The 23,405-nt window shown below is 45.6% G+C and overlaps 1 protein-coding gene across 1 annotated transcript in view; it reads right to left on the reverse strand.

Annotated features, from left to right (window-relative positions):
• The window catches only part of Ppp1r14c (protein phosphatase 1 regulatory inhibitor subunit 14C), a 95,287-nt gene extending 72,087 nt beyond the window's left edge, over positions 1-23,200 (reverse strand). The window contains exon 1 of the mRNA XM_052750976.1: positions 22,008-23,200. Within this exon, the coding sequence (XP_052606936.1) occupies positions 22,008-22,313 (306 nt within the window). The 5' untranslated portion in view covers positions 22,314-23,200. The remainder of the gene's footprint in view (positions 1-22,007) is intronic.
• Positions 23,201-23,405: the final 205 nt, after the last annotated feature.

The following is a 23,405-nucleotide window of genomic DNA, read 5'->3' on the forward strand; positions in this document are numbered from 1 at the left end:
GCAATGTTTCCTAAGAACCAGTCACCAGACTGCAAAGAAACTGAACAGCGTGTGGGAACCTGATGTGCGGAAGAATGGGTACAATGGCTCACAACCCCAATTGCTCCCTGAACCCCATCATTAAGCTAGCCCCCCAACCAATTTCTCACAGAGCAGAGAAGAGTCGCCCCACAAAATGCTGCCCAAATTGCAGAATGGTAAACAGAATGTTTTGTCACTAAGATTTGACGAGGTCTGTCACGTGGCATGGGTAACAGGTCAGCCTGGGTGGGTTTTGCTTCCGGTATCTCTTCACACACAGTTCTTGTCACTTTCAGTGTCTTCTATCTATAAATTTCTCACCCAGAGCTCACCCTGTGTCCTCACTGTCTGCACGCCTTTGGCCTATGTGGCACCTTCTCTTTCCATCAGAGATCGGGTTTAGCTCATATAAACAATAGCAATTGCTTAGCTGGGCATGAGCACACATACTTATAACCTCAGCACTGGGGAGTCAGAGGCAGGAGCTCAAGGTCATCTTCACTACATAGGCAATTTGACTCCAGCCTGGGCTATATTGAGGCCTCCCCGCATCCCCACCCCTGCCCAAATAAAATGAAACAAAATTCCTAACAGCAGCTTTGGAACCAAAATTCTTTTTCCTGCCCTTAACAGAGAAGTCCAGGGTAACTGACTATTGACAGGGGTTCAATAGTTCAAAGATGCCAAGGTGAGTTCTTTTTGTTTTGTTTTTACTCATTGTTTCTTTCTTCTTCTGCTTACACTCAAAGAATCCTGGGATAGGACAAAAGTTCTATGCCAATAAAAAAACCATCAAAATGTCTTTAAACACTCCATACAGTGAACTCCATCTTCATCCCATTAATCCCAATTCAGAAGACCCCCCCAACTCCATTGCAAAATTATATATTTTAAAGAGAATAAAAACTCTTATTAATAATTTCATATTGATTATATGCTAACCATTTTGGATATATTGAGTTAAATAAGGTATTTTGGAAATTTGGGGCCCACAAGATAGTTCAGTAGATAAAATAATTGCAACCAAGCCTAAAGACCTGAATTAGACCCCTAACCCCCCACATGATGGAAAGAGAGAACCAACTCCTGGAAGCTGTCCTCTGACTTCCACATGCAAGCCATGGAATGCACACATGTGTACATACTCACATGTGCACACACATGCACAATAACTAAACATTAAATAATAATTAATTACATTATATAAACATGCACATGAATTAATTATATCGAAACAGAGGAACTAACTATTCATTTTCAAGCTATCATACTTTTCTATGATCTATGCTGTTGGGGTTATTTAAGTCCACGGCATTTGTGTTCTCTGGTCCACACCCAGTTTTGTTGTGAAAGCCAGGGAAGAGGGTGCTCCTCACCCCTAGGAAACTACAGCATGTTATCAATGTGGGGCCTCTCTTCCTGGGAACCAGCTGTTAAACCGGCAGCCCACTGGATAAAGGTAAAACTCCAAGACAGGGGAAATAGAAAAGAGGATTGTGTGGGTGGGCGGAGGGGCACAGGTTGAGAGGTGGGGGAGCCACAGGAGAAGACAGCAGCAGCACAATTATGAGAACAGCCAGGAGTGGAGAGGAAATGAGGAAAGGCAGGAAAAGAAAAAAGAACCCAAGTTGGAAAGGGGAGAGAGGAAGGGAGACTACCCCCAAAAAGAACGATTTGGCTTATTTACTATTCTGAGGAAAATGTTAGTTACATGTAAGTAGAGGGTTTGAAATAATGAACATGAACCCTTTTTTCCTGCAGGTCTCTACCGCATGGCTCATGTGCTGGCTTTCAGCGACAGAGAACTCCAATATAACCGAGCTTCCTTAATGGCTCAGGCTTCCCGTCATCAAATGTCCTATGGCACTGCCCTGTGGCAACACCCTCCAGGCTCCTGACACACCAAGGGAGCTCTCTTGTCTCACATAAAAATGGACCCAGTCTTCAAGCTCTTTTTGGATGCTGCCCACCCCCTTTGCCATCAGGCTGTCAGCTATCACCCCCTCACACACAACATTTCCATCTAGCAGTCATATTTACTGCCTCCAAACCAAGATGCCAGAAGAATGAACTTGTTAGGATTATGTCTAAAATGAGCAAGTTCTGCCTGACCACCAAGGCTCTCTCCAGTAAAGAATGGGCACAACACCAGGATCTCACTGGGTCACTGAAGTCACTCCTGCTTTCTTTTAGGTTCTCCAAGAGCCCCAAGTGGTTGATATTGTAGAATTGGTAGATGCTGGGTAGGTGAGGCTTCATGAACTATATAAAATATTCAATGGAAAGAAACTGGAAAGGAAAGAAAATGGAGAAGTATTAATTAAACAAGAGTTTACGTTCCATCATGTCAGACATGGTGAATGAAAGCACTAGATGCCCTGGTCCTTTAGTAGGGCATTTCCTTTTCCTAGCGTAGACCCAACTTCATGGCTGCCTCTCCTCCTGGCCACAAAGGCTTTGAGGCAGTCAAGTGGCAATCAGTCACAGTCAGAGGTAGACAAGAAATGCTGATGGAGGCAGCCACACCCTCCAACAGCCAGCACAGGGGAGATGACCCAGCTCCCTTGCCCACTCCCTGACACTCCCCACTGTTGTGGAATAATCTTTTTCTACACTGTGAACATGGGTCTCTGCCAAGGCACCTTCTGATTGGTTTAATAAAGAGCTGAAGGGCCAATAGCTAGGCAGGAGAGAATAGGTGGAACTTCCAGGGAAAGAGGGGAACTCTGGGAAGAATCTGAGGCACGTGGAATTCACCAGCGAGATGCAGAGGGAGTCGGATGTACAGTATGGAGGAGAGGTAACGAGCCACATGGTAGAATGTAGATTAATTATAAACAGGTTAATTTAAGTTATATGAGCTAGTTGGGAACAAGCCTAAGCTAAGGCTGAGCTTTCATAATTAATAAGAAGTCTTCATGTCATTATTTGGGAGCTAGCAGTCCAAAGAAAGTCCAGCTAAACTTCACTCACATTACTCCAGAGAGAAAGAAGATAGGCTTTTGAACCTGAATCCAGGCCCTAGGACAATGGTTTTCAACCTACCTAAAGCTACAGCCCTTTAATACAGTTCTTCATGTTGTGACCACAACCATAAAATCATTTTCATGGCTACTTCATAACTGTAATTTTGCTACTGTTATGAATAGTAATATATTTTCTGATGGTCTTAGGTGAGCCCCGGGAAAGAGTCAGTCAGCTCCCAATGGAGTCGCCACCCACAGGTTGAGAACCACTGCCATCGGGTAACTGAGTTAGTACCAGAGGAGTGGTGCCTAGGTCTCTTTGACTCTGTGTGGGCCAGGAGCAACAGCAGCATGGGTCCCCTGCAATGGGGGATCTAACTGATGTAATGACTCTGATGGGTATAATCTGAGTCCACACTAACCTCCTGAAAATGCATTTCTCAGCTACTCTGTACTGAGTCATGGGTCACAGCACAACATTTTGAAAAGCATATTTTACTGAATTCACTGTGTAAAATACTGTGCATTTAAAAAAAACTTTCATTTCATGGAGTTTATTTGTTTTAGAATGTGGTCTGATAGCAACATAAAAGCTCTAATTCTTCGGCTAACTGCATGTTTGCCCAGACTGTCACACAGAGAAAAAAAATTAAATAACTATGATACACAAAACTATCCCAGAAATAAAATTTCCAAAATTACCTTCTCTGGGCTGAGCATTTAACTTGTAAAGAAAGACTCAACAAATGTTCTAAAAGTAAAAATAGAAATTCTGGAAAGGGTTCCCATTATTCCACTCCACTTTCTGCCTAGCACCAAATAGGGCAACAGGAAGGTCGGCTGGCCTTCTCAAGGAATCTGGTGGACAGGGTTGGTCAAAAGCCACATTTGGGTTTCTTGGGAAAAATATATACATATATATACACACATAACTGCTCTAGTTAATTCCTCTCCAAAACAAAATTTGAATATCTTGTCTTTGAAACTAAAACTTCTAGAAAAAGATTTGTATGCTAAGGGAAACTTCAGGCTAATTTATCAACCAGCTGATATTTATTGACTACTTTTGGTACAAGGCTCTTGGTACCATAGAGATGAAAGATAGGAAACCCCCACCCAACATTAAAACCCACACACCAAACTCTATCTCAGTGGTTCTCAACCTGTGGGTCGCAAAGGAAACCCCCACCCAACATTAAAACCCACACACCAAACTCTATCTCAGTGGTTCTCAACCTGTGGGTCGCAACTCCTTTGGGGGTTGACTGTCCCTGTCACAGGGGTTGCTTAAGACCATCAGAAAACACAGATACTTGCATTACAGTTCATGAGCTGTATTAAAGGGTTGCAGCATTTGGAGGGTTACTAACCAATGCTCTATCTAGAGACACATATGCAAAGCCGTATGTTTGGGTCAGTTTGGAGATGCTATAGCAATAGGATAGGCTAAAAATGCTTAATAAGAGAGATATTCATGGCTCTGGAAGCTGGGAAATGCAAGATCAAGGTGCCGATAGATAGATGCCTTGTCCAGTGAACACCAACTTCCAAATTCCAATAGGGGCGCCTTCTCCTTGGGTCCTCCTTGGTCTCTGGTAGAGAGCAGAGAAGGAGATGCTCTCTCTCATGTCTTATGAGGACACTAGTCCTCTTCTGGGAATCCTACCCTCATGACATACTCTTCACCGGTACTATCTCTGAATACCATCATGTGCTATTCATGGGAGTGAGGATTGCGGCACACTAGCCAGGCAGCACAAACATTCAGTCCTCTGCACACACTACACTGTCCCCTATCATATGGCTACAGCCGAGGGAGAGCCTGATCTTTTCAATGAGTGGTGCTGGGTCAATGAATGTCCAAGTAGGAAACATTAAATCTTAATCTATATATCGCACCACACACAGAACCATTGCCAGGTGGATGACAGATCTAAATGTAGAAAGCAAACCACTGAGACACAGAAGAGAGAGCATCCATGGCTTGGAACAAAGGATGTCTGAAAAAGGATGTCAAATGAATGGGCCAACTGAAAGGAAAATGGACAGGCCAGGAACTAGTAAGATAAAGAGCTCTGTTCATCACAACACACCAGGGTAGGAGGACACACTCCCCATGCTTATTTCTGACAAATGGCTCCTCCAGGGTCTGTTGTGTACAAGTAAGTCGGGATCCACTAGACAGACAACCCAACTCCCAAAAGGGCTTTTGTTGTTATTTCATTTTTGTTTTATTTAAACAGACACTTTATGAAGAGGATTTTCAAAAGGCCTAAGTGTGCCCTTCTAAGCACACTTTGAGGAGGAGGGAGGATCAGTCTCCCATTTACAAGTGGAGGATAATCTGCCTGCCCTCTGTCTTTCCACACCCCCAAACATCCTACAGTGTTTTAGGTGCCCATCTGAAAATACGAAATAACTGATTTGAATAAACAGGCAAGCTTGTTTTTTGTATTTACTTACAATTAAAATTTTTTATCATCCACCTTCCTCAAAACAGAGAAGATGCCAAAATACAGTCCCCCCCAGGCTTGCTTGCCCCAGCCTTGAGCTGTTCTAAAACCGTGTGGTAGCTATGATTCTGAAGCCCCTCCACCACTCCTGCTGAATTTAACTACCTTTGTAGCTGGGTTATGAAGCAGAACCTTGGAGGGCTGATGAGATCATGAAGGTTCTGCCTTCACCAATGCTATTACTGCAGGAAAGGGCTGGTTATATGGAATGTCTGATAGAAAGGCTGTGGTGGCTTGAATCAGTCACTGTCTGTCTGTCTGTCTGTCTGTCTCTCTCTCTCTCTCTCTCTCCTTCCTCTTCCCTCATGCCCCCTCCCTCCCTCATGCTCACTTGCCCTTCCATCATATTATCCAGAATTCCTAAGACTTTCCCCAGATGCCAGCCCCCAGCATCACATCCTTGGACCCTCATCCATCAGAACGTGAGCCAAATAATCTTCTTTTGTTTGCAAAGTACCCAGTGTTTGATATTCTGTTATGGTGTCAGAGAACAGACCCAAAGCATGCTCTTTTCTTACCTATGACTACAAAAAAGTGTGGGATATGCAGGCCACTCCCTTTTTCAAAACAACCTTCAAGTTCCTCCCTTGTAAAAGAGATACACATATTTATCACATAAAACGTAAACAAAATTAAAATTACCCTTCCAGCCACTAAAAAAAGCCTGTAGTGTTTTTATATGTTGCTCCAGTATCTTTTCTAGACACGCATAAAGCATACCCAAGTCATTTGTGACTCTCATATAGAGATGCTTTGAGAAGGTAATTCCTTGAAGGAAATGAATGAGGATTTTCCATTTTGACATACTGATTATGCTCTATGTTCCTAAACTCAGTGTATGGTCCAAAAATGTCAAAACAAAACAACACAAAAAGACTTCACAAGCCTCCTCATTGGTCAAATAATACAACTTTAATTTAAATACATGTTTGAACAAAACAGAATTAGGTGTGATAAACAGCAGTAGATGTTGCTAACAGTGATTTCATTTATGCCCTGGGCTTTTCTTGGGAAGGTTTTGAATATTTATTTTATTTTATAGTAATCTCTGAGAAGACTAGAACATTGAAAGGAAAAGGTCAAGGAGAGGGATTTGTAGCCCCTCAAGAAGTGAGGGTGGATGGGGGTGGGTGGGCCAGTCCATCTTAAAAGGCAAAGCTTCCTCAGGGGTCACATAAAGCTGTGATGATGACCAACAGGGGGCTTTGAAATAGAACACCATGTCCCACCATATATTGAGGAACTTTTCAGTCCTGATATTAGGAAGCTGGGCCAGAGGAAGGCAGCTATGACCTAGTTAGAGGTCCGAGGAGGAAGACTGGGGTGCACACATGGCCCACCTCCCTAAGCCTTGCACCCCTGATAGGCAGCTGGAAGTGTGGCAATGCCACCGTGCAGTGACTAACATGAGAATTACTGACTCACCAATCAGGGCATCTTAGGTACCCTGTATCTCTTCTCCCTCTCTGCCTCCCTTCACAGTTTACAACATATTATCAGCAATAAAGCAGTTCCTCACTTGTTCGGTTCTAACTCAACTTCAGGATGACTCACTCATTGGCTACAGCCCACCATTCATCCATCTCAAGGTTTAACATGGACATCAACAAGGTACTGTTTTCAGAGTCTCAGGCTAGATTAGGTGATGGCTTGTTTATCCAAAAGCAGACAGGTTTCATTCACTAAACATCTGCCTGCTGTGGGATGTTCTGTATGTCAAATGTGTTGCTGATTGGTCAATAAATAAATCACTGATTGGCCAGTGGCCAGGCAGGAAGTATAGGTGGGACAAGGAGGAGAATAAAGCTGGGAAGTGGAAGGCTGAGTCAGAGAGACACTGCCAGCCACCACGATGACAAACAGCATGTGAAGATGCCAGTAAGCCACGAGCCATGTGGCAAGGTATAGATTTATAGAAATGGATTAATTTAAGCTGTAAGAACAGTTAGCAAGAAGCCTGCCACGGCCATACAGTTTGTAACCAATATAAGTCTCTGTGTTTACTTGGTCGGGTCTGAGTGGCTGGGGGACTAGCGGGTGAGAGAGATTTGTCCTGACTGTGGGCCAGGCAGGAAAACTCTAGCTACATCTGCCTATGCAAACTGCTTCCGGTACGAGATTGCTAAGTTCTTAGCCTCCTGGAGTCTAATGAAGAAAGACATGGAATATTTTAGCTAAACAAAAGGCACTTGTCTACCAGAGACACACCATGCTGTTCTTGGAGTTGTACTATTTGTAGGGTTCTTTCATTGTAACAAGCATAGTCGTGTTTTAGCACCAAATCAATGACTCATCTGCTTTTGACTTGTCAGGCAACTGCCACACCCAGTACAAACACAAGAATTCAGCCGACTAATTAGAATTGTAGAGTATTTGCTCATGGGAACTTGGCAGAAAAGTCTTTTTTTTTTTTTTAGTCTGAAGACTCTGCACCTTACCTTGCTTTAAACAGATTTAATTCCGTTAATATGAGCAGAAACGAAGTAACTATACCAGTTACACTTGAGAAAGAAATGAACAGATCATTGGCCACAGACGCTGAGGGACCTGAACAAAAGTATCTACTAATATCAGCAAGCAAGTTAGGGAGTTTTTGCACTTCATTTCTGTCCATCAAAGATAATATCTTGTACTGTCAGATATGAAGGAGAAAATACATGCTGTAACCTAGGGCTTAATCATAGTGAGTTTCCAGGGCATTGAGGATGCAGTTCAGTGGTAAAGCATACAAGTAGCATGTAAATGGCCTGGATTTGGTCCCCAACACTGCAATATAATAATAATAATAATAATAATAATAATAATAATAATAATAATAATGACTAAAATGAGCTTCTAGCTGTTAACCACAAACTAGACTGAGTCTGTAGCCAATTCTGTCTAACTAGGTAGATGGAAAGCACAGGATCTATTATTGCTAACTACTGATGCAAACCTGATCATCGGAGAAATGAGCAGTTTTCTCATTGTGGTGTATATTTCAGAGCAAACAAATTCAGATTTTTTTTTCCCCTAAAGAAATTGTTGAAATGGCTCATCTAAGAAATTGCAGAATCCTATCAATCAATCAAGACAAAGTCCTTTGGACAATGTATCAGACATCCAGCAGAAAAACGTGCCTGGCGGAGGGTCAAACATGGTAGAATTCGTGACCGTATCAGAGGCAGGAGAGTAAGGGTGAGGTCCACAGAGGCTGCACTTGCCCTTTTCTCACACTTTCCTTGGATCGATTAAGCTTGTACATGCCATGAAGGCTCTTTGGACTTTGTTTTCTCATCTTAAAAATGGGCTAACTACTTACATCCCAATGTTTTAGTGGGGGTTGGGTGATATTATCTGATGATACTTTAGGATCCCATCATTAAGCAAAACAAACACACAGTATAAAGAGTAACAAATTCTGCTTCTCACATCCTTCCAGAACTGTCTTACTTAGGTTTCTATTGCTGTGAAGAGACACCATGATCATAGCAGCTCTTATAAAGGAAAAATATTTAATTAGAGCTGGCTAACAGATTCAGAGGTTTAGTCCGTTATCATCATGGCAGGAAACATGACGGCATGCAGGCAGACATGGTGCTGGAGAGGTAGCTCAGAGTTCTACATCCGGATGGCAGGCAGTAGGAAGAGAGAGAGACAGTGGGCCTGGCTTGAGCACTTGAAACCCCAAAACCCATCCCCAGTGACATACTTCCTCCAACAAGGCCACACCTACTCCAACAAGGTCACAGTTCCTAATAGTGCCACTCCATAGAGACCAAACATTCAAACCTATGAGTCTATGGGGGCCATTCTTTTTCAAACCACCTTAATAATCACAATAAAGCCTAATTTCTTTATATTACCCTGTCATGTTAATTCTAAAACTAACTATAAAATTCCCCAGCACAAATTAATTTGCTTAATCTGAATTTGTTCATATTCCTATTCAAACCAATTTGTACATTTTACCTTTTGAATTTTTATTCCTTAGGGGTTTTTCTTTGTGATTTTCTTTCTCTGATATTCATTTTATATCTTAACTCAAACTTCCCTCAAGTTAAAACAAATGCCACCATTACCTCATTGAGAGCTGACAAGGTAAAGGACAAATAATACAGAGAAGGCCACCGCCGACAGCCAGTATTGTAAGTTATATGCCTAAAATGTTTAAGTCAAATATGTCGCTTTTCTTAAAGGTTAACCCAATTAAATGCAAGAAAAAAAAGTAGCAAGGGTGATGCTAAGTCTCTGTACTGTCAGATTTCCAATTTAACTCAAAAGCTGATCATTGCGGGCTGTTTGGGGAGAAAGAAAAACCATCTTTAAATGGTTCTCGATGGGTCTGGGGCGATAACTCAGTAAGTCTTGCCATGCAAGCATAAGGTCCTGGGTTTGAGCCCCAGAACCCTTGTATAAAGCTAGATGGGGTGGGGTATGTTTGTAAATCCCCCCACGGGGCAGAATGAAAGTGGTGATGCTCTAGGGCTCCATGGCCAGCTGGTGTCCCTAACAGGTGAGTTTCAGGCCACAGAGAGACCCTGTCTCAAAACACACGGTGGGTGGCCCCTGAGACACTGTCGGTGAAACTGACCTTTATGTGTGCCTGTCGCTCACTCTCTGTGTCTCTCCCTGTCTCTGTGTCTCTGTTTCTGTCTCTGTCTCTCTATCTCTCTGTTTCTGTCTCTCTGTGTCTGTTTCTGTCTCTCTCTCTTTCACACACACACACACACACACACACACACACACACACATCCTTATATTCACATCCTAATTTGAGACACCATGCCCAGGGCAGGACAGATTTCCTTCCTACTATAACTAGAGGCTGCATCATTTGACTGGCTGTTTGGTGAACTACTTTGCCAGAATCTCTGCTTCTCATTTTTGGAATCACCATTCCTGCAATAAATTTCTTTTTCCCCAATGCACAGCCAGATTTCTGGGAAAATCTCTAAAGGTAGGAACTGCAAAGACCCAGGCCTCCCTCTTTTTTGCTTTTTTGTTGTTTTTTATTTTCACATGAGGAAAGAAAATCTGAAAATAAAACCTAATGGCAAAAATGGTTTCCCAAGGGTGTAGGCTGATTAAACAACAGCCTGGGTAGAAGAGAATTCAGGTGTCCATGGCCCTTCCCACTGCACCATGGGAAAATGAGCAAGCCTGATTTGATGTCAGAGATGCCAGGGAGCTTTCCACAGGCCACGAGTAACACATCCTGCCCTGCAGCACTCATCCCCCAAATTCACGTGCTCACTCTTCACCTTCCCTTCCCTGAGACCTGACATTCCCCACTAAGATGAAAGATAATTAAATCAGTTCAGGTTATTTGCATTATAACTTCAACGAATTTGTCATATCCTCCCTGGAAAACTGGCTGGGGCTAAAGGAAGAAGTTACTAACAGATACAATGATTTGAATAAATGTATTAATAAATTCGTCGACACACAGGGAACAAGACATGGGCCCTGCTGTCATATGCTTTCAACCATATAGAATTTCTTCCTTCTTCTACAATGGCTTCTTGACAACCTCCTCTTCCCCCTTGCGTGTCTGAGAAGGATGATGTCTTCTCATTCCCTGTGTGGTTTGGATGTGAAATGTCCCTCAGAGGCTCCCATGTTCAAGTACTGGGTCCCAGGCTGATGGTGCTATTTTGGAAGGTTTCAGAACTTTTGGGAGGGGGAGCCTCATGGGAGGAAGTAAGTCACTGAAGGGTGGGCTTTGAGGTTGCACAGGCTGGCTCCACTTCCTGTCTACTCTCTGCTTCCTGTTCTAAGACGTGAGGTTTTCTAGCTGCATACTCCTGCCACCCACAGAGTCACCTTCAGACATCCCTTCCCCTCCATGACGGACTGGATCCCTTAAACTGTAAGCCTCCCTTCCTTAAGATGCTGCTTCTCAGCTATCTGGTCAAAGGAACAAGGAAAGTAATGAATCCATCCCTCCCCTTTGATCTATATAAGTATCTGCTGAATGAATGGATGAGTGAAGGGAGGGAGGCAGGGAGGGACCTCCACAGTTCATCCCATATTTGCCTTAAGAGAGTCTTTCAAAAAAGAAAAGCCCCATTTTCACCGTGTCCCCCTTCCATCATGAAAACAATGCTTTAGAGACTAATACAACACTCTTGCCTCCCTGGAACAGGTTTCCGAAAAGCATCAAGGCTGACTGAGAAAAACGTGGTGAGAGTTTGTTGGCCTGAACTTTTCGACAGAGACAGAAGCCGGGGCTTTCATTCCTTGCTCTATGGAGAACTGAGTGAGTCTGTCACTCTGAATCCTCCTTGCAGATGAGAGGCACTCACCCCATCAGAGCACAAGCAAGCATTAGCATTCCAGTGCAATAGGGCAGCGTCCTCAGGCATACCAAGAGCTTCCAACGACAGAGGGGAGAGTGCTAACCTGTGATTGCCTCCTCTGAACACTTTCATCCCCCATGCATCTGTCCTTTATTCATGGCAACTTCCTTCAGCTCCCAGGTTCAAAGGAACACACAATTATAATTTACAGCCACGCAAAAGAACCATAACTGCAAGTCAACAATGAAAGAGCAGGGTTTCACAGTGGGCACAGCAACGTGATATCAATGAAGTTAATTTAAGGTATGAACTAAGCCCAGAAATGCCACTGCTACTCTGAAGGGCCAATTTAGACCTCTCTCACTCCGCTGCCAGATATGGGACATTTGGGGGCCTGTTCTGACTACCACAACACAGTGCCACAGACTAGGACTAAACGGCAGCCATTTACCACTCACACTGTTGGAAGCTAGAAGTCTAAGAGAGAGTGTCAGCATGCCAGCTTCCCGCTGAGAGCCCTCTGCTAGGACAGAGCAAGGAGGAACTTGTGAACTAGAAGAGGGCAGAAAGAGAGCTCTGATCTCTTCATGCCCCTCTAGGAGCACTAAGACCACCAAAGGGTCCGTACTCTCATGATCTTATGGAACACAGTCATCTCCCTAAAGCCCCATGTCCAAATACCACCACTGTAGAAGTAAACATGTCACCCTAGCAATTAATGGCAAAGAAGCACCGTTACTCCATAGCAGGGACTCCCAAGAGCAGCCAGGAGAGTGAATGATGGGAGCAGCAGATGGCACAAGAACCCACCCTCACAATGGTGTGGCAGGGCAGGAGATGGGTAGTAGAGAGGGCTGCCTAGAAAGGCCTAGGATAGGACAGTAGAGAGGACTGCCTAGAAAGGCCTAGGATAGAACAGTAGAGAGGACTCCCTAGAAAGGCCTCAGATAGGACAGTAGAGAGGGCTGCCTAGAAAGGCCTATGAGCCAGCCTGATGGGATAGAGTGGCTTCCTGGAGGAGAAACCTCCTGTGTCAACTTGAAACAAGGTGAAAGCAACATGTGACATGAAGAAAGTGGGGACACGTGATTCTGGCCAAAGGAACCCCTGCTGATCTGTATGGAGAAAACCAGAAAAGAGCAATCTGGTGTGTGGCAGGAAGTTGACAACTCCAGAAATGAATAGAGCAGACCTCTGGGTCCTGGGTTGCCCGCTAAGGTGTGACTGTTCTATCCTAAGAGGCTAGGAGAGAGGGAGACAATGATTCTGTTTGGATTCTAGAAAACAACCAAACTTCTGGAGAAGGCTTTCCTTAAGCACCATGACACAGAGGTGGAGGGCTAGAGGTGAAGGTAAAGGAAGCCATGTCCCAAGGACCATGGCATGTGGCCTTGGACCACGGCCTGTGGCTCAAACACTCTGAACCTTGGACTCTTCAGTTCCTCTTTAGGGACGGGAAATACAGTAAGAACTTCATGCATTCAGATGTCAGGAGTGATGGCAGCATCCTGGCTAAGTGACTTAGGAGTGAGAATAGCCTTCAACAAGGACAAATGACATCTCTGTTCTCAGTGTCTTCATTATAAAATGAAGAATAGAGACAATTACCCCCTTGAGACACACCCACCCACACATACACCCACACACACACACACACACACACACACACACACACACACACACACACACACACACACTTCACAGAATTATTTAGAGAACTGAGAAATGAAATGCATGGGTCCCCTGAGTCATGAATTAGTGGTGGGAGCAGTGGTAACAGGAGTCGCTGTGGCGAGGGGTGCTGACGGTTGTAGTGGCATTGGTAAATTTAAAGGAAATGAGTGGCCCTTGCTGTAAAGCAAGTGACAAACGAAAAAATGCTGGACCGCAGTGGTAGCTGGGAGAAGTCAATAAACTAGACACGAACAATCTCAGCAACAAGCACCAACAAGACTTTGGGACAACTGGGTGTGTCAGGCTGGGGAGATGCAAGAGATAAGGATGCCACGTATTTTCCTGAAACAACTATGAAGACACAGAGGGAACTGAGGAAGAAGAGCAAATTTGTAGAAGAACGTAAGAAATGCCCTCACAGACAGCTGGCCATGAGCCTCCCTTGAGGCATCTGGGGAAGATGTCCATTTTAAAGTGCCTTGCAGATGCCTGGAATTCAGGCTAAAAAAGACAGATTTAGAAGTTGTCAACAGATGGACGTCAACTGGAGGCACTGGTAGGGAGAGTCACACCACCCAGAAAGACTATGCTCGAATGAAAAGGCAGAGAAAGAGGTGAGTGGGGGCTGGAGATGGGCGACAAGAGGTGTCATTGTGGAGGCAGACACAGTGCAGACTCAGAAAGGCTCTGGGAATAGGAAATCAATACAAGTGGAAGGATGAAAGCTAGGGACAGTCCTGGCTGAAGACACTCAGGGACAGGAGAGAACTTCAGAGGGAACTGATGAGCTGCCTGGCAGGTCAAATCAAAGTCAGGCCCAAGCAAAGCCAAATCGACTGAGACACAAGGCAGTCCTCAGGCCAGCTGTGGTGGGAGCTGACATCAGATATTACTGGGGCTGAAAGAACTAATTGTCGTGGGTGGAGAAAGACCTGGAAAAAAAACAGAAAGGGAAAGAAAAAGGTAGGATACATGGCAGAAAAAGAGAAGCTTTGGTTGGTAAGAAAAAAATGGTGGTAGCTACTTTAAACAGAGGAGAAAGATTTCAATTTCCAAGCTAGTTAGATTGAAAGTGTGGGCGGAAAAGGGGGCTGACCATACAGACACAAAGCACGGTCAGTGGAGAGATGTGCCGGGAGCAGCCTCCGGGACACCAGCTAAGAAGAGACAAGTGGAGAAAGGAGGAGATAACAAGAGCCTTAAAAAGATACCAAAGCTTGAAATACCCAAGTGCAGGGAATGAGAGACAGGGGGATAAAATGAAACCGTGCAGAGAAAGCACAGACAATAAAATTCAAAACCATTGAGCACCCACTCTTCCTGTCCAGGGCTCGGCCAGGCTGTGTGCAGACTAAGAAGAGGCTAGAAGACATCAGAAGCAGACACAGAGATGGGCCTGGCAGAGCAGCATGGTAGGGTCACCCAGAGCAGCCTGGAGACCCATGGAAGGTTGACTTTCCTAATGCAGTCCCTCGGTTTAAATGTACAAGGCCATTAGGTACTACTGCCACCTTGACATAACTGTTTGGAGCCATGAAGTGTGTGTGTGTGTGTGTGTGTGTGTGTGTGTGTGTGTGTGTGTGTGTGTGTATCCAATGCCAAAATACAACAGTAAGGATGCAAGATAAGATATGAGTTACAGTAACAAAACAATGAATGGACTTTTCTTTACTGCATTTACAATAAAGAAACATTACTAGCTAATTCTAATACTAAAACACCATGACTTTGTCTTCTCAGGGTTTCTATTGCTGAGACAAAACACCATGACCAAAAAGCAAGTTGGGGAGGAAAGGGTTTATTTGGTTTACACTTCCACATCACTGTTCATCACTGAAGGAAGTCAGGATAGGAACTCAAATAGGGCAGGATCCTGGAGACAGGAGTTGATGCACAGGGCATGGAGGGGAGCTGCTTACTGCTTACTGTTTTCTAATAGAACCCGGGACCACCAGCCCAGGGATGGCACCACCCACCTTGGGCTGGGTCCTCCCCTACTGATCACTAATTGAGAAAATGCCTTACAGCTGGATCTCATGGAGGCGTTTTCCCAACTGAGGCTCCTTCCTCTCTGATGACTCTAGCTTGTATCAAGTTGACACACAAAACCAGCCAGGACACTTTCTAAATACTTTCTGAAGGTCAGTTAGTCCTTTTTCTTTCATCCAAACAAATCCTTAAAAGTTAAGGGATTGTGTCTTACTAGAGACAAACAATGAAAATTAACATGGTTGTCTTCAAATAGTTAAATCCACCAAAATATTTAAGATCAGGAAGGCTCTAAAACATGTTTGCTTATGTTCAGGTTAAAATACGCACAACCCTGTCTACAGTGGGCACGTACATGCTTCCCCTAAGCTTAGCATGTAATTGACATCAACACCTTGTTTCTTGCCTCCTAGTTTTCTTTCCCCATATCACAGAGTGTCACCAACAGTTAGTGGCCAGTTGTAAAGCCAATGACAGCAACAGACATACACCAATTACTATACTATACTTGATATTTTGCCGGCCAGGCCTCCACCAAGTACGAACCCTACAACACAGAGAAAGAAAGAGGGGAAAAGGGCTCAAGAGATCAAAAGAATTGTCTAATCTCATAGACCTGCTACATGAGGGGCAACGGTGTGAACGCAAGTTAATCTGGCCACAGAGCACAAGTTCCTAACCTCGGTTCCACCCACTTCTCACACCTCAAAAGGGAGGTGTGATTGCTACTTTTCCCACGACTGTGATGAAATATTTGACTAGAAGCAACTTGAGGAAGGGTGAGCTTATCCTGGCTCACAGTTTGAGGAGGCACAGTCCATTGTGGCGGGAAAACAGAGTGACTGGTCTCACTGCCATTGAGTTAGGGAGTAGAAAAAGATGAATGCTGCTATTACACTCGCTTTCTGATTTTCATTCAGCCCAGAACCCTGGATGTCCAGGTTCCGACTGAGTCTTCCCACCATCCATTGAATCTCTCTGGAAACACCCTCACAAGACACTCTCATGAGTTTGTCTCCAATTCTAAATCTTGACAGATTGATAATCAATATTAACTATCACACAGGCTAAGGGTGGTTTTCTTTTCTTACTTTGGAAATTAAGAATTCTTTTATCCATAGTTTTGGTTTTGCTTGGTTTTTGTTTTTGTTTTGTTTTTGCCTGTTTAATTTATTCCTTAGTATAGGGGGCCTGGAGGACTCTGTTCCCACAGACATGCACTAGGGGATCCTGGAATGTCAGGCACACAGGGTTGTTCCTTCAAGGGAAGGAAATGAAAAACCCATTTTCCACAGGGAAAGTTGGAGTGGACATGCTTTCTAGCCCGATGATGTGTGCGATGTCTGTGTGGCTAGAGCTAACACCATATCCTCCTCCAGATGCTTATCATAAATCTGTTTTTCACAATCAAGCTATAGAACCTGTCTTTATGGACCTTACAAAGAGTTTCATCATAGCCATGTCTTATCTGTATTTAGCTTACTTTGTTCCTCAAGGAGATTTATATATGCTTTGTTGTGCCCACAAAATTAATCATCACCAGAACGATTTCCACCGAATTGATCTGTGCTTAATTATGCCCAAAATAAGCCACTTGGGGTCAGACTCTCAGAGTTTGAACCAGCACCAGCTATTGTGACCTGTTGAACCGAACTGCCTCCCCGCGTCCCTCGGCTCTCTCTGCGACCCAGAGATCTCCACACCCGAGTACTCTCTGTAGGTTGCATTTGTGGTGATTAAAAAATAATAATAAAGCAGTAAAGTCCATTTCTAAATCCCTTGACAAAGGAGGATTCAGCGCGTGCCCCACAGACTCAGGCCTTGGCAGCAGCTCTGTCTTCCGGCTGAGATGCCAGTGACGCAGCAAGGCAGGCTAGTTTGATGCTGTCGAGGAGAGTGGTGTGCTCAAAACAAGGACTTAGGCTGAAAATGATAGGTCTCTCCTGAACATAAGCGCGAACCCACTGACAGCTGCACCCTGCAGGCCACACGGGGCCACAAGATACGATCAACACAAATACGGAAAGGTCACGGTGGAACATGCTAATCTGTACAGTTGACACGTCTGTGTGATCGTAATGATTTTTTTTTTAATTTTTAAAAATAATAGGACGGGGCCAGCAAGCTGGCTCATGGGGTGGAAGTGCTTGGGGCGTAAGCCCGAGAGCTCAGGTTCAATTCCCAGAACCCACGGTGGAAGGAGAAAACGGACCCCTGCCTGTTGTCCCCTGGCCTTCATATGGGTGCCGTGACACATGGGATGCACCTGCTCGCTCTCTCTCTCTCTCTCTCTCTCTCTCTCTCTCTCTCTCTCTCTCTCTCTCTCTCTCTCACACACACACACACACACACACACACACACACACACACACACACACACACACACAAATAGTAATAACAAATTAAGTCAAGAAAAACAATAGTATGATCTCGGATTACTACTAATCACAGCTCAGTCAGTCAGTCAACTCAAAATCTAAAGACTTGGAGGTTGAGGCGTTGGCTCACTTGCTCAGCATGCATGAAGACCTGATTTCAAATCCCCAGCACCCAGGTGAAAAAGTGGGCGTGGCTACACGTGCCTGGAACACCAGCTTTGGAGGGGCCAATAAGTTAGAAGACTGCTTTTAAAAAAGCAGAAAGACCTCAACTGTGGAGGACAAGCCAGCATTGGAGAATGTTCATGGCCATCCCAGTGAAATGCACTTAGCAACAAATTTTAATTTCCAAAGTAAACCAAATTGTAAAACTGGAAATGCAGATGTTATCTTGAGGCTGAGCAAGATTGGAAGAAAATGACATGATTTACCCAGTAAACCGTCTTGCAACACTTGTCAGGGTAGACAGTGTGCCAGATTTCAAACACTCTTAAAAAACAGTTGGGAAGATAACAGAAATGCCTTAAAACAGAATTCCTTACATATGGATGCAGATTGAACCTAACAGTTCTGTTACAATCAAATTCCTAGCTCAGAATTTCACTGTGTAAGCTTTCCCACAAGATTTTTTAAAAAAAAGGGGGGGGGGGAGTTATAGGCACATAACCAATCATTGCAGGATTTAATGGCTATATTTATCTGTGAACACAAAAGACTCTTGGACTGGGTGAGAGGGTCATAGCCTTGGGCTCCACTTCTGCAGGGCCACCTCCCTGAAGCCTCTGTGGAACCAAATGGGCCTCCACATGGTTTCAGCTTATGCCCCATGTGACCAGAATTCCTTCATCAATTGTCAAGAAGCTTTCAGAACAAGAACAAGCTCCTTCTAGATGGGCATGAGCCAGAGGCATGGGCATTGGAAGAAAAAAAGATGTGTACAAAGCCTGGACCATGGACTGCTGAGATGAATCAGTGGGTAAAGGCACTCGCTGTCAAGTCTGAGTCCCCAGAACCTATATGTTGGAAGAAAAGCCTAGCAATAAATGTGGCTAGGACTATGCCCTCCTACCAGCTAGGACTGTGCTGGGGCAGCAGTGTGTGTGTGGGGGGGTGCATACCAAAAGAGAAGGCACCCAGTCCTGGAGAAGATTTTCTCAAGTCCATTCCAGCTCAGAGCTCTGGGGCATGTGAGAACTCAAAATTCACACTTAGCCTTGCAATTCGCTAAAATGATGTGGTTGTCAAAGTAGATGGGTAGAACACATTTATAGCCACACCTATTAGCTTAATGCATAGTTTCCAATATTGAGACATAACCTCTATGAGTCCTTTGTTCTGTACAGAGTTACAGGTGGGCCCTGGAGGTACATGGTAGTCTCAGAGTTACACTGCCCCAGTTCATGCACCCCACCCCCAAGCCACTCCCATCTATGTGAGCTTGTTCAAGCCTCTTAGCCTTCTGAGTTTGCTTCCTTATTTGTAGAAACATTGACAGCAAGAGCCCTCTCATCTTAGGAGTGCCATGAACGGGAAACGAATCGGTGCATGCCAAGTGCCTAAAACAGCACCGGGGACCGAACAAGGGCTCTCCAAATGTCCACTCCATTATTCTCCAAACAAAGTTGACGGGCTCCTACAAATTTCTCTATACAAATCTAAGCCAGGCCTATGTGTTTCTTCTTCTCCCTTCCTTTCTAACTTTATTTATTTATTTATTTATTTATTTATTTATTTGGTTTTTCGAGACAGGGTTTCTCTGTGTAGCTTTGTGCCTTTCCTGGAACTCGCATTGGAGACCAGGCTGGCCTCGAACTCACAGAAATCCACCTGCCTCTGCCTCCCAAGTGCTGGTATTAAAGGTGTGCGCCACTACCGCCCGGCCCTTTCTAACTTTAAATGTCTTGCAAAAGGAAATTATTTTCCATCCTCAAAAGGACAGCTCATCTAACTGCTGATCTGTCTGGGTACAAGTCCTTCTAAAATTAAATATGTGTTCTTTACTACCCAACTCAGCAGATAACACAGGCCTCTCACTGATATGAAGCTCGAAGTCTAGCCAATTGGCCTGCTGTGCCAGTAAACATTTGAAAGACATGACCAGTTTCCAATTTTAAATATTAGAAGAATACTTCCCAGCCTTAATATTCATAAGGTTCAAAGCTACAAGCCAAGGTAGGTCCTTCTCACTCATGAACCCACGGCTGAGCTACTTGAAGTGGTGAGCAAAAAATGCACTCAGAAGAGAGAAGCTAGCCCCCTGAGTGGAGAAATGGGTGGGAAGAGGCCATCCATGGCTGTGTAGTATTCCACATGTTTCTTTATTAGCTGGCAGGGTTGCTATCATTACAGTTCCTGTTAATTGCTAACACTCTCTGATTGACTTCTGTCCCTCCAGCCTCCAATGACTGACAGAGTTGAAGGGAAATACTGACATGCTATAATGTATGTAGAACATCTTATATAATTCCATAAACATTCTATTTGTTTGTTATGGCCGATGGCTAAAAGCTCCAAAGAAAAAAGATTCAAGGTCATATTTACCCTTTGAAATGTGGGTCTAAACTACACATTCAATGCAATGAACATCAAACTTTCACCACCCACCACCAATTACTCCAAAGAATATGCAGAATATATCATTTGTCGGGTTAAGCAGGTAGAACTCTCCCTGCTTTCCCAAGGTACCTCTAATGAAGCGTTGTTAATTTCAACAATAGTTCCTCTAGTAACTCAGGTCTTCTCCAAACCCAAAATGGAGTATAAAAGCCAACAGGAAATAAAAGAAAATTAATTGTATTCTAAAGAGGCAGGACTGAACACATCTATTCATCCAACAGGAATTCCATCTCAATCAAATGCATTGTTTCTTTAAAGAGTTTCACCAACTTCCTATTCTAAAAACCCATGATCATGTCTAATTTTGCCAGTTTTTACTTAAGCTACTAAATGGGCTTTTTGTGAGAGCGAGGCCAGAAAAACAAATTTTTTACAAGCTTATTGCTTATACAGTCAAACTTTATTATATCGCAATCACTCATCGGCAGCCAGCATGGAGAGTGCTGTTGCCTTGCGCAATATGAATGCTAAAGAAAATATGTCTTCACAATAGGCCATAAAATATGTGAAAACAGGATGGCCCCCATGGATTGGTACCAGCGAGTTCATCTGGCTTTCATTTTTGCCGAATAGCCTATCAGTTGCAAGAACGCAAATCTAGCTTTAACTTGGAAACCACATTCTTAATTATTAATCTCCTCCATGCTTTCACTCCTTCCAAACTCCACTCGGCTAACTGAAGTAGAACACTTCGTTGAGAATCTGTGTTGCTAAAGACTCTCAGGAAATCATTTGGCCTTGGTCATTTTTTTTTCTCTCTCTACATCACATGTATCTGGGTCAGATCTGTGCATAACCTCACACCCTGAACTGTGGGGAACCCTGTGCTGTTGAGGAGAGCTTGGGTACCCGGAGCAGGCAGATCTGAGACATCCTGCACACCACCTGCCTAGGCACTCTTGGGGCTTTCTTTGGGCGCCCATAGATGGGAGTAACTGAGCTTGGAAAGGCAAAGCAACCGAAACAAATCTCCACTTGAGCAGCTTGGGGAAGAGCTGTGAGGACTCTCGGGGAGGGTGACTGAAAAAGGGGGAGCTTTGGTCTTGCGGTTGTGACGGACAATTTAAGGAGCTATGGGGGACTCTGAGATCCCCACAACCTGTCCTCTCCCTAAGCATATTAAGGTCCTTCTGCTTCATCGCCACAGAAATCCAGGCTACCTCAGATCAGGACACTCATTAAGCCTCTCCTTTCCCCAGCCTCTACTAGGGCGCAGGCAAGGGGAGCCACTCCGAGTCCCACTGGGTGTAGTTAGGGCTGTGCAGACAAGCTCTGAGAACTCGGAAGAAAGCACTGAGCTTCTCCAGACCCAACCCTCTTCCCACACTATCAAGGGAGCCCGCAGCACTCCGGGTACTAGGCAGCTGAACCCAAGTAGAGGCGTCCCAAGCGCTGCGCCCCAGCGCCAGAGGGCACCCAGGGGAGAGATCACGCAGAGACACGCTCTGGGGTTCGGTCCCCAAGAGCAAAGGCAGCGCACACCCGGCAGTCAGATCCACGGAAAATTCCCGGGTGGGCACTGAGGAGCGAAGGAGGTCCCGACTGTCCCCCCCACCAGTGCCCGCGTACCTCGCAGCCATACAGCTGACCCAGCTGCTCCACGATCCATTCCTCCAGCACCAACCGTTTCCGAAGCTCCTTGCGGTCGTATTTCACTGTCACTTTGCCCTGCTGGTGGCGTCGCTGCTGCTGCTGCTGCACCTGCCCGGCGGCGGCCACCGTGGCCACCGGCGCCGAATCCTCCCTCGAGGAGCCCGAGCCGCTGCTGGATCCCGGGCTGCCGCCTGTGCCACCGCGGGGACTCTGGAAGAAGACGCGCGCGCCGCCGCCGCCGGCCCCGCCGGCCGCCTCGCCGCCGCCAGTCACCACCGACATGTCCTCGCGTGCCGGAGCCCGAGAGTGGCCCGGAGAAGGGGCGGGCGAGCGCCCCGCGCCGCTACCACCGCGGCCCCGGCAGCCGCATACGAGGGCCCGCACCTGCTCCGCGAGCCTGGCCGCTGGATCCTCGCGGAGGGAGGAGGGACGAGGGCGGGCGGGCGGGCGATGAGGGCGGGGACCGCAGCCTTAAAGACGCCTCCAAGGACCCTGGTGCTCTAGCCCTGGAGACCGCCCCCGGCTTGAGAGTCATCCGAGGGGGAGAATCTGTGCCCGAGGGACAGGCCGGTGTTGGGCTGAGTAGCCCAGAGAGAGGTGGCGAGGATCGTCTGGGTGGGTGGCAGGAGAGAGGAGGGCTTCTACACGCGTGTCCTCGTCTCTTGCCCTGCAGACTCGAACTGTGTGCTTCTTTCGCAGTCCTGGGACGCACGAAATCTCTGGACTCCCTCCGTCTGGGTCAGCTCTTTCCCACTGGGTAAAGGTCGTGGGAAATGACCGCGCTGCGGGGTCCTCTCGCCCGTGGGTCTCCCAGGATGGCGGGGAGTGTCTCCTCCCCTCTCCCTCAGCCGGCCCCACCGGGCGGTTCCAAACACACATTCCTATTCATGCCATGACCACCACGGATGCCACTTCCTCTGTCGGATTGGTAAGGAAATTGATGAGGCGATGTTTGTGCAATCAGGCAATCGTCGTGCTGGAGAAATTATTCCCAGACCGGTTTTTCGTTTTCTTACGAAGCGCCTGTTTCACCCTAAGCTGGGCATCATCGGAGGCTTGAGCAGTCCAGAGGGTGAGGGACTAGAGCCATCGAGACCCCCAGCATTTCAGGGTTAGCTGGGCTTAAAATCTACTGTTGTGTTCCCAGCTCAGCCAGCTTTCCTCCCAGGGCCCTTTCTAAACTCTCTCTCTCTCTCTCTCTCTCTCTCTCTCTCTCTCTCTCTCTCTCTCTCTCCCCCCCCCCCCCCCCCCCCGCCCCAGGAAGGCAGCCGCATTGACTAGCTTACTTGAAAAACATCATGCAACCAAGTGGAATTACGAATGAATGAGCTTATTATAAGGTTGAGGGCGAGGAGGTGGGATGCGGAATTATAA

Source organism: Peromyscus californicus, unplaced genomic scaffold, assembly GCF_007827085.1.
Source record: "Peromyscus californicus insignis strain IS unplaced genomic scaffold, ASM782708v3 Scaffold_22__1_contigs__length_63687245, whole genome shotgun sequence".
Lineage (NCBI taxonomy): Eukaryota > Metazoa > Chordata > Mammalia > Rodentia > Cricetidae > Peromyscus > Peromyscus californicus.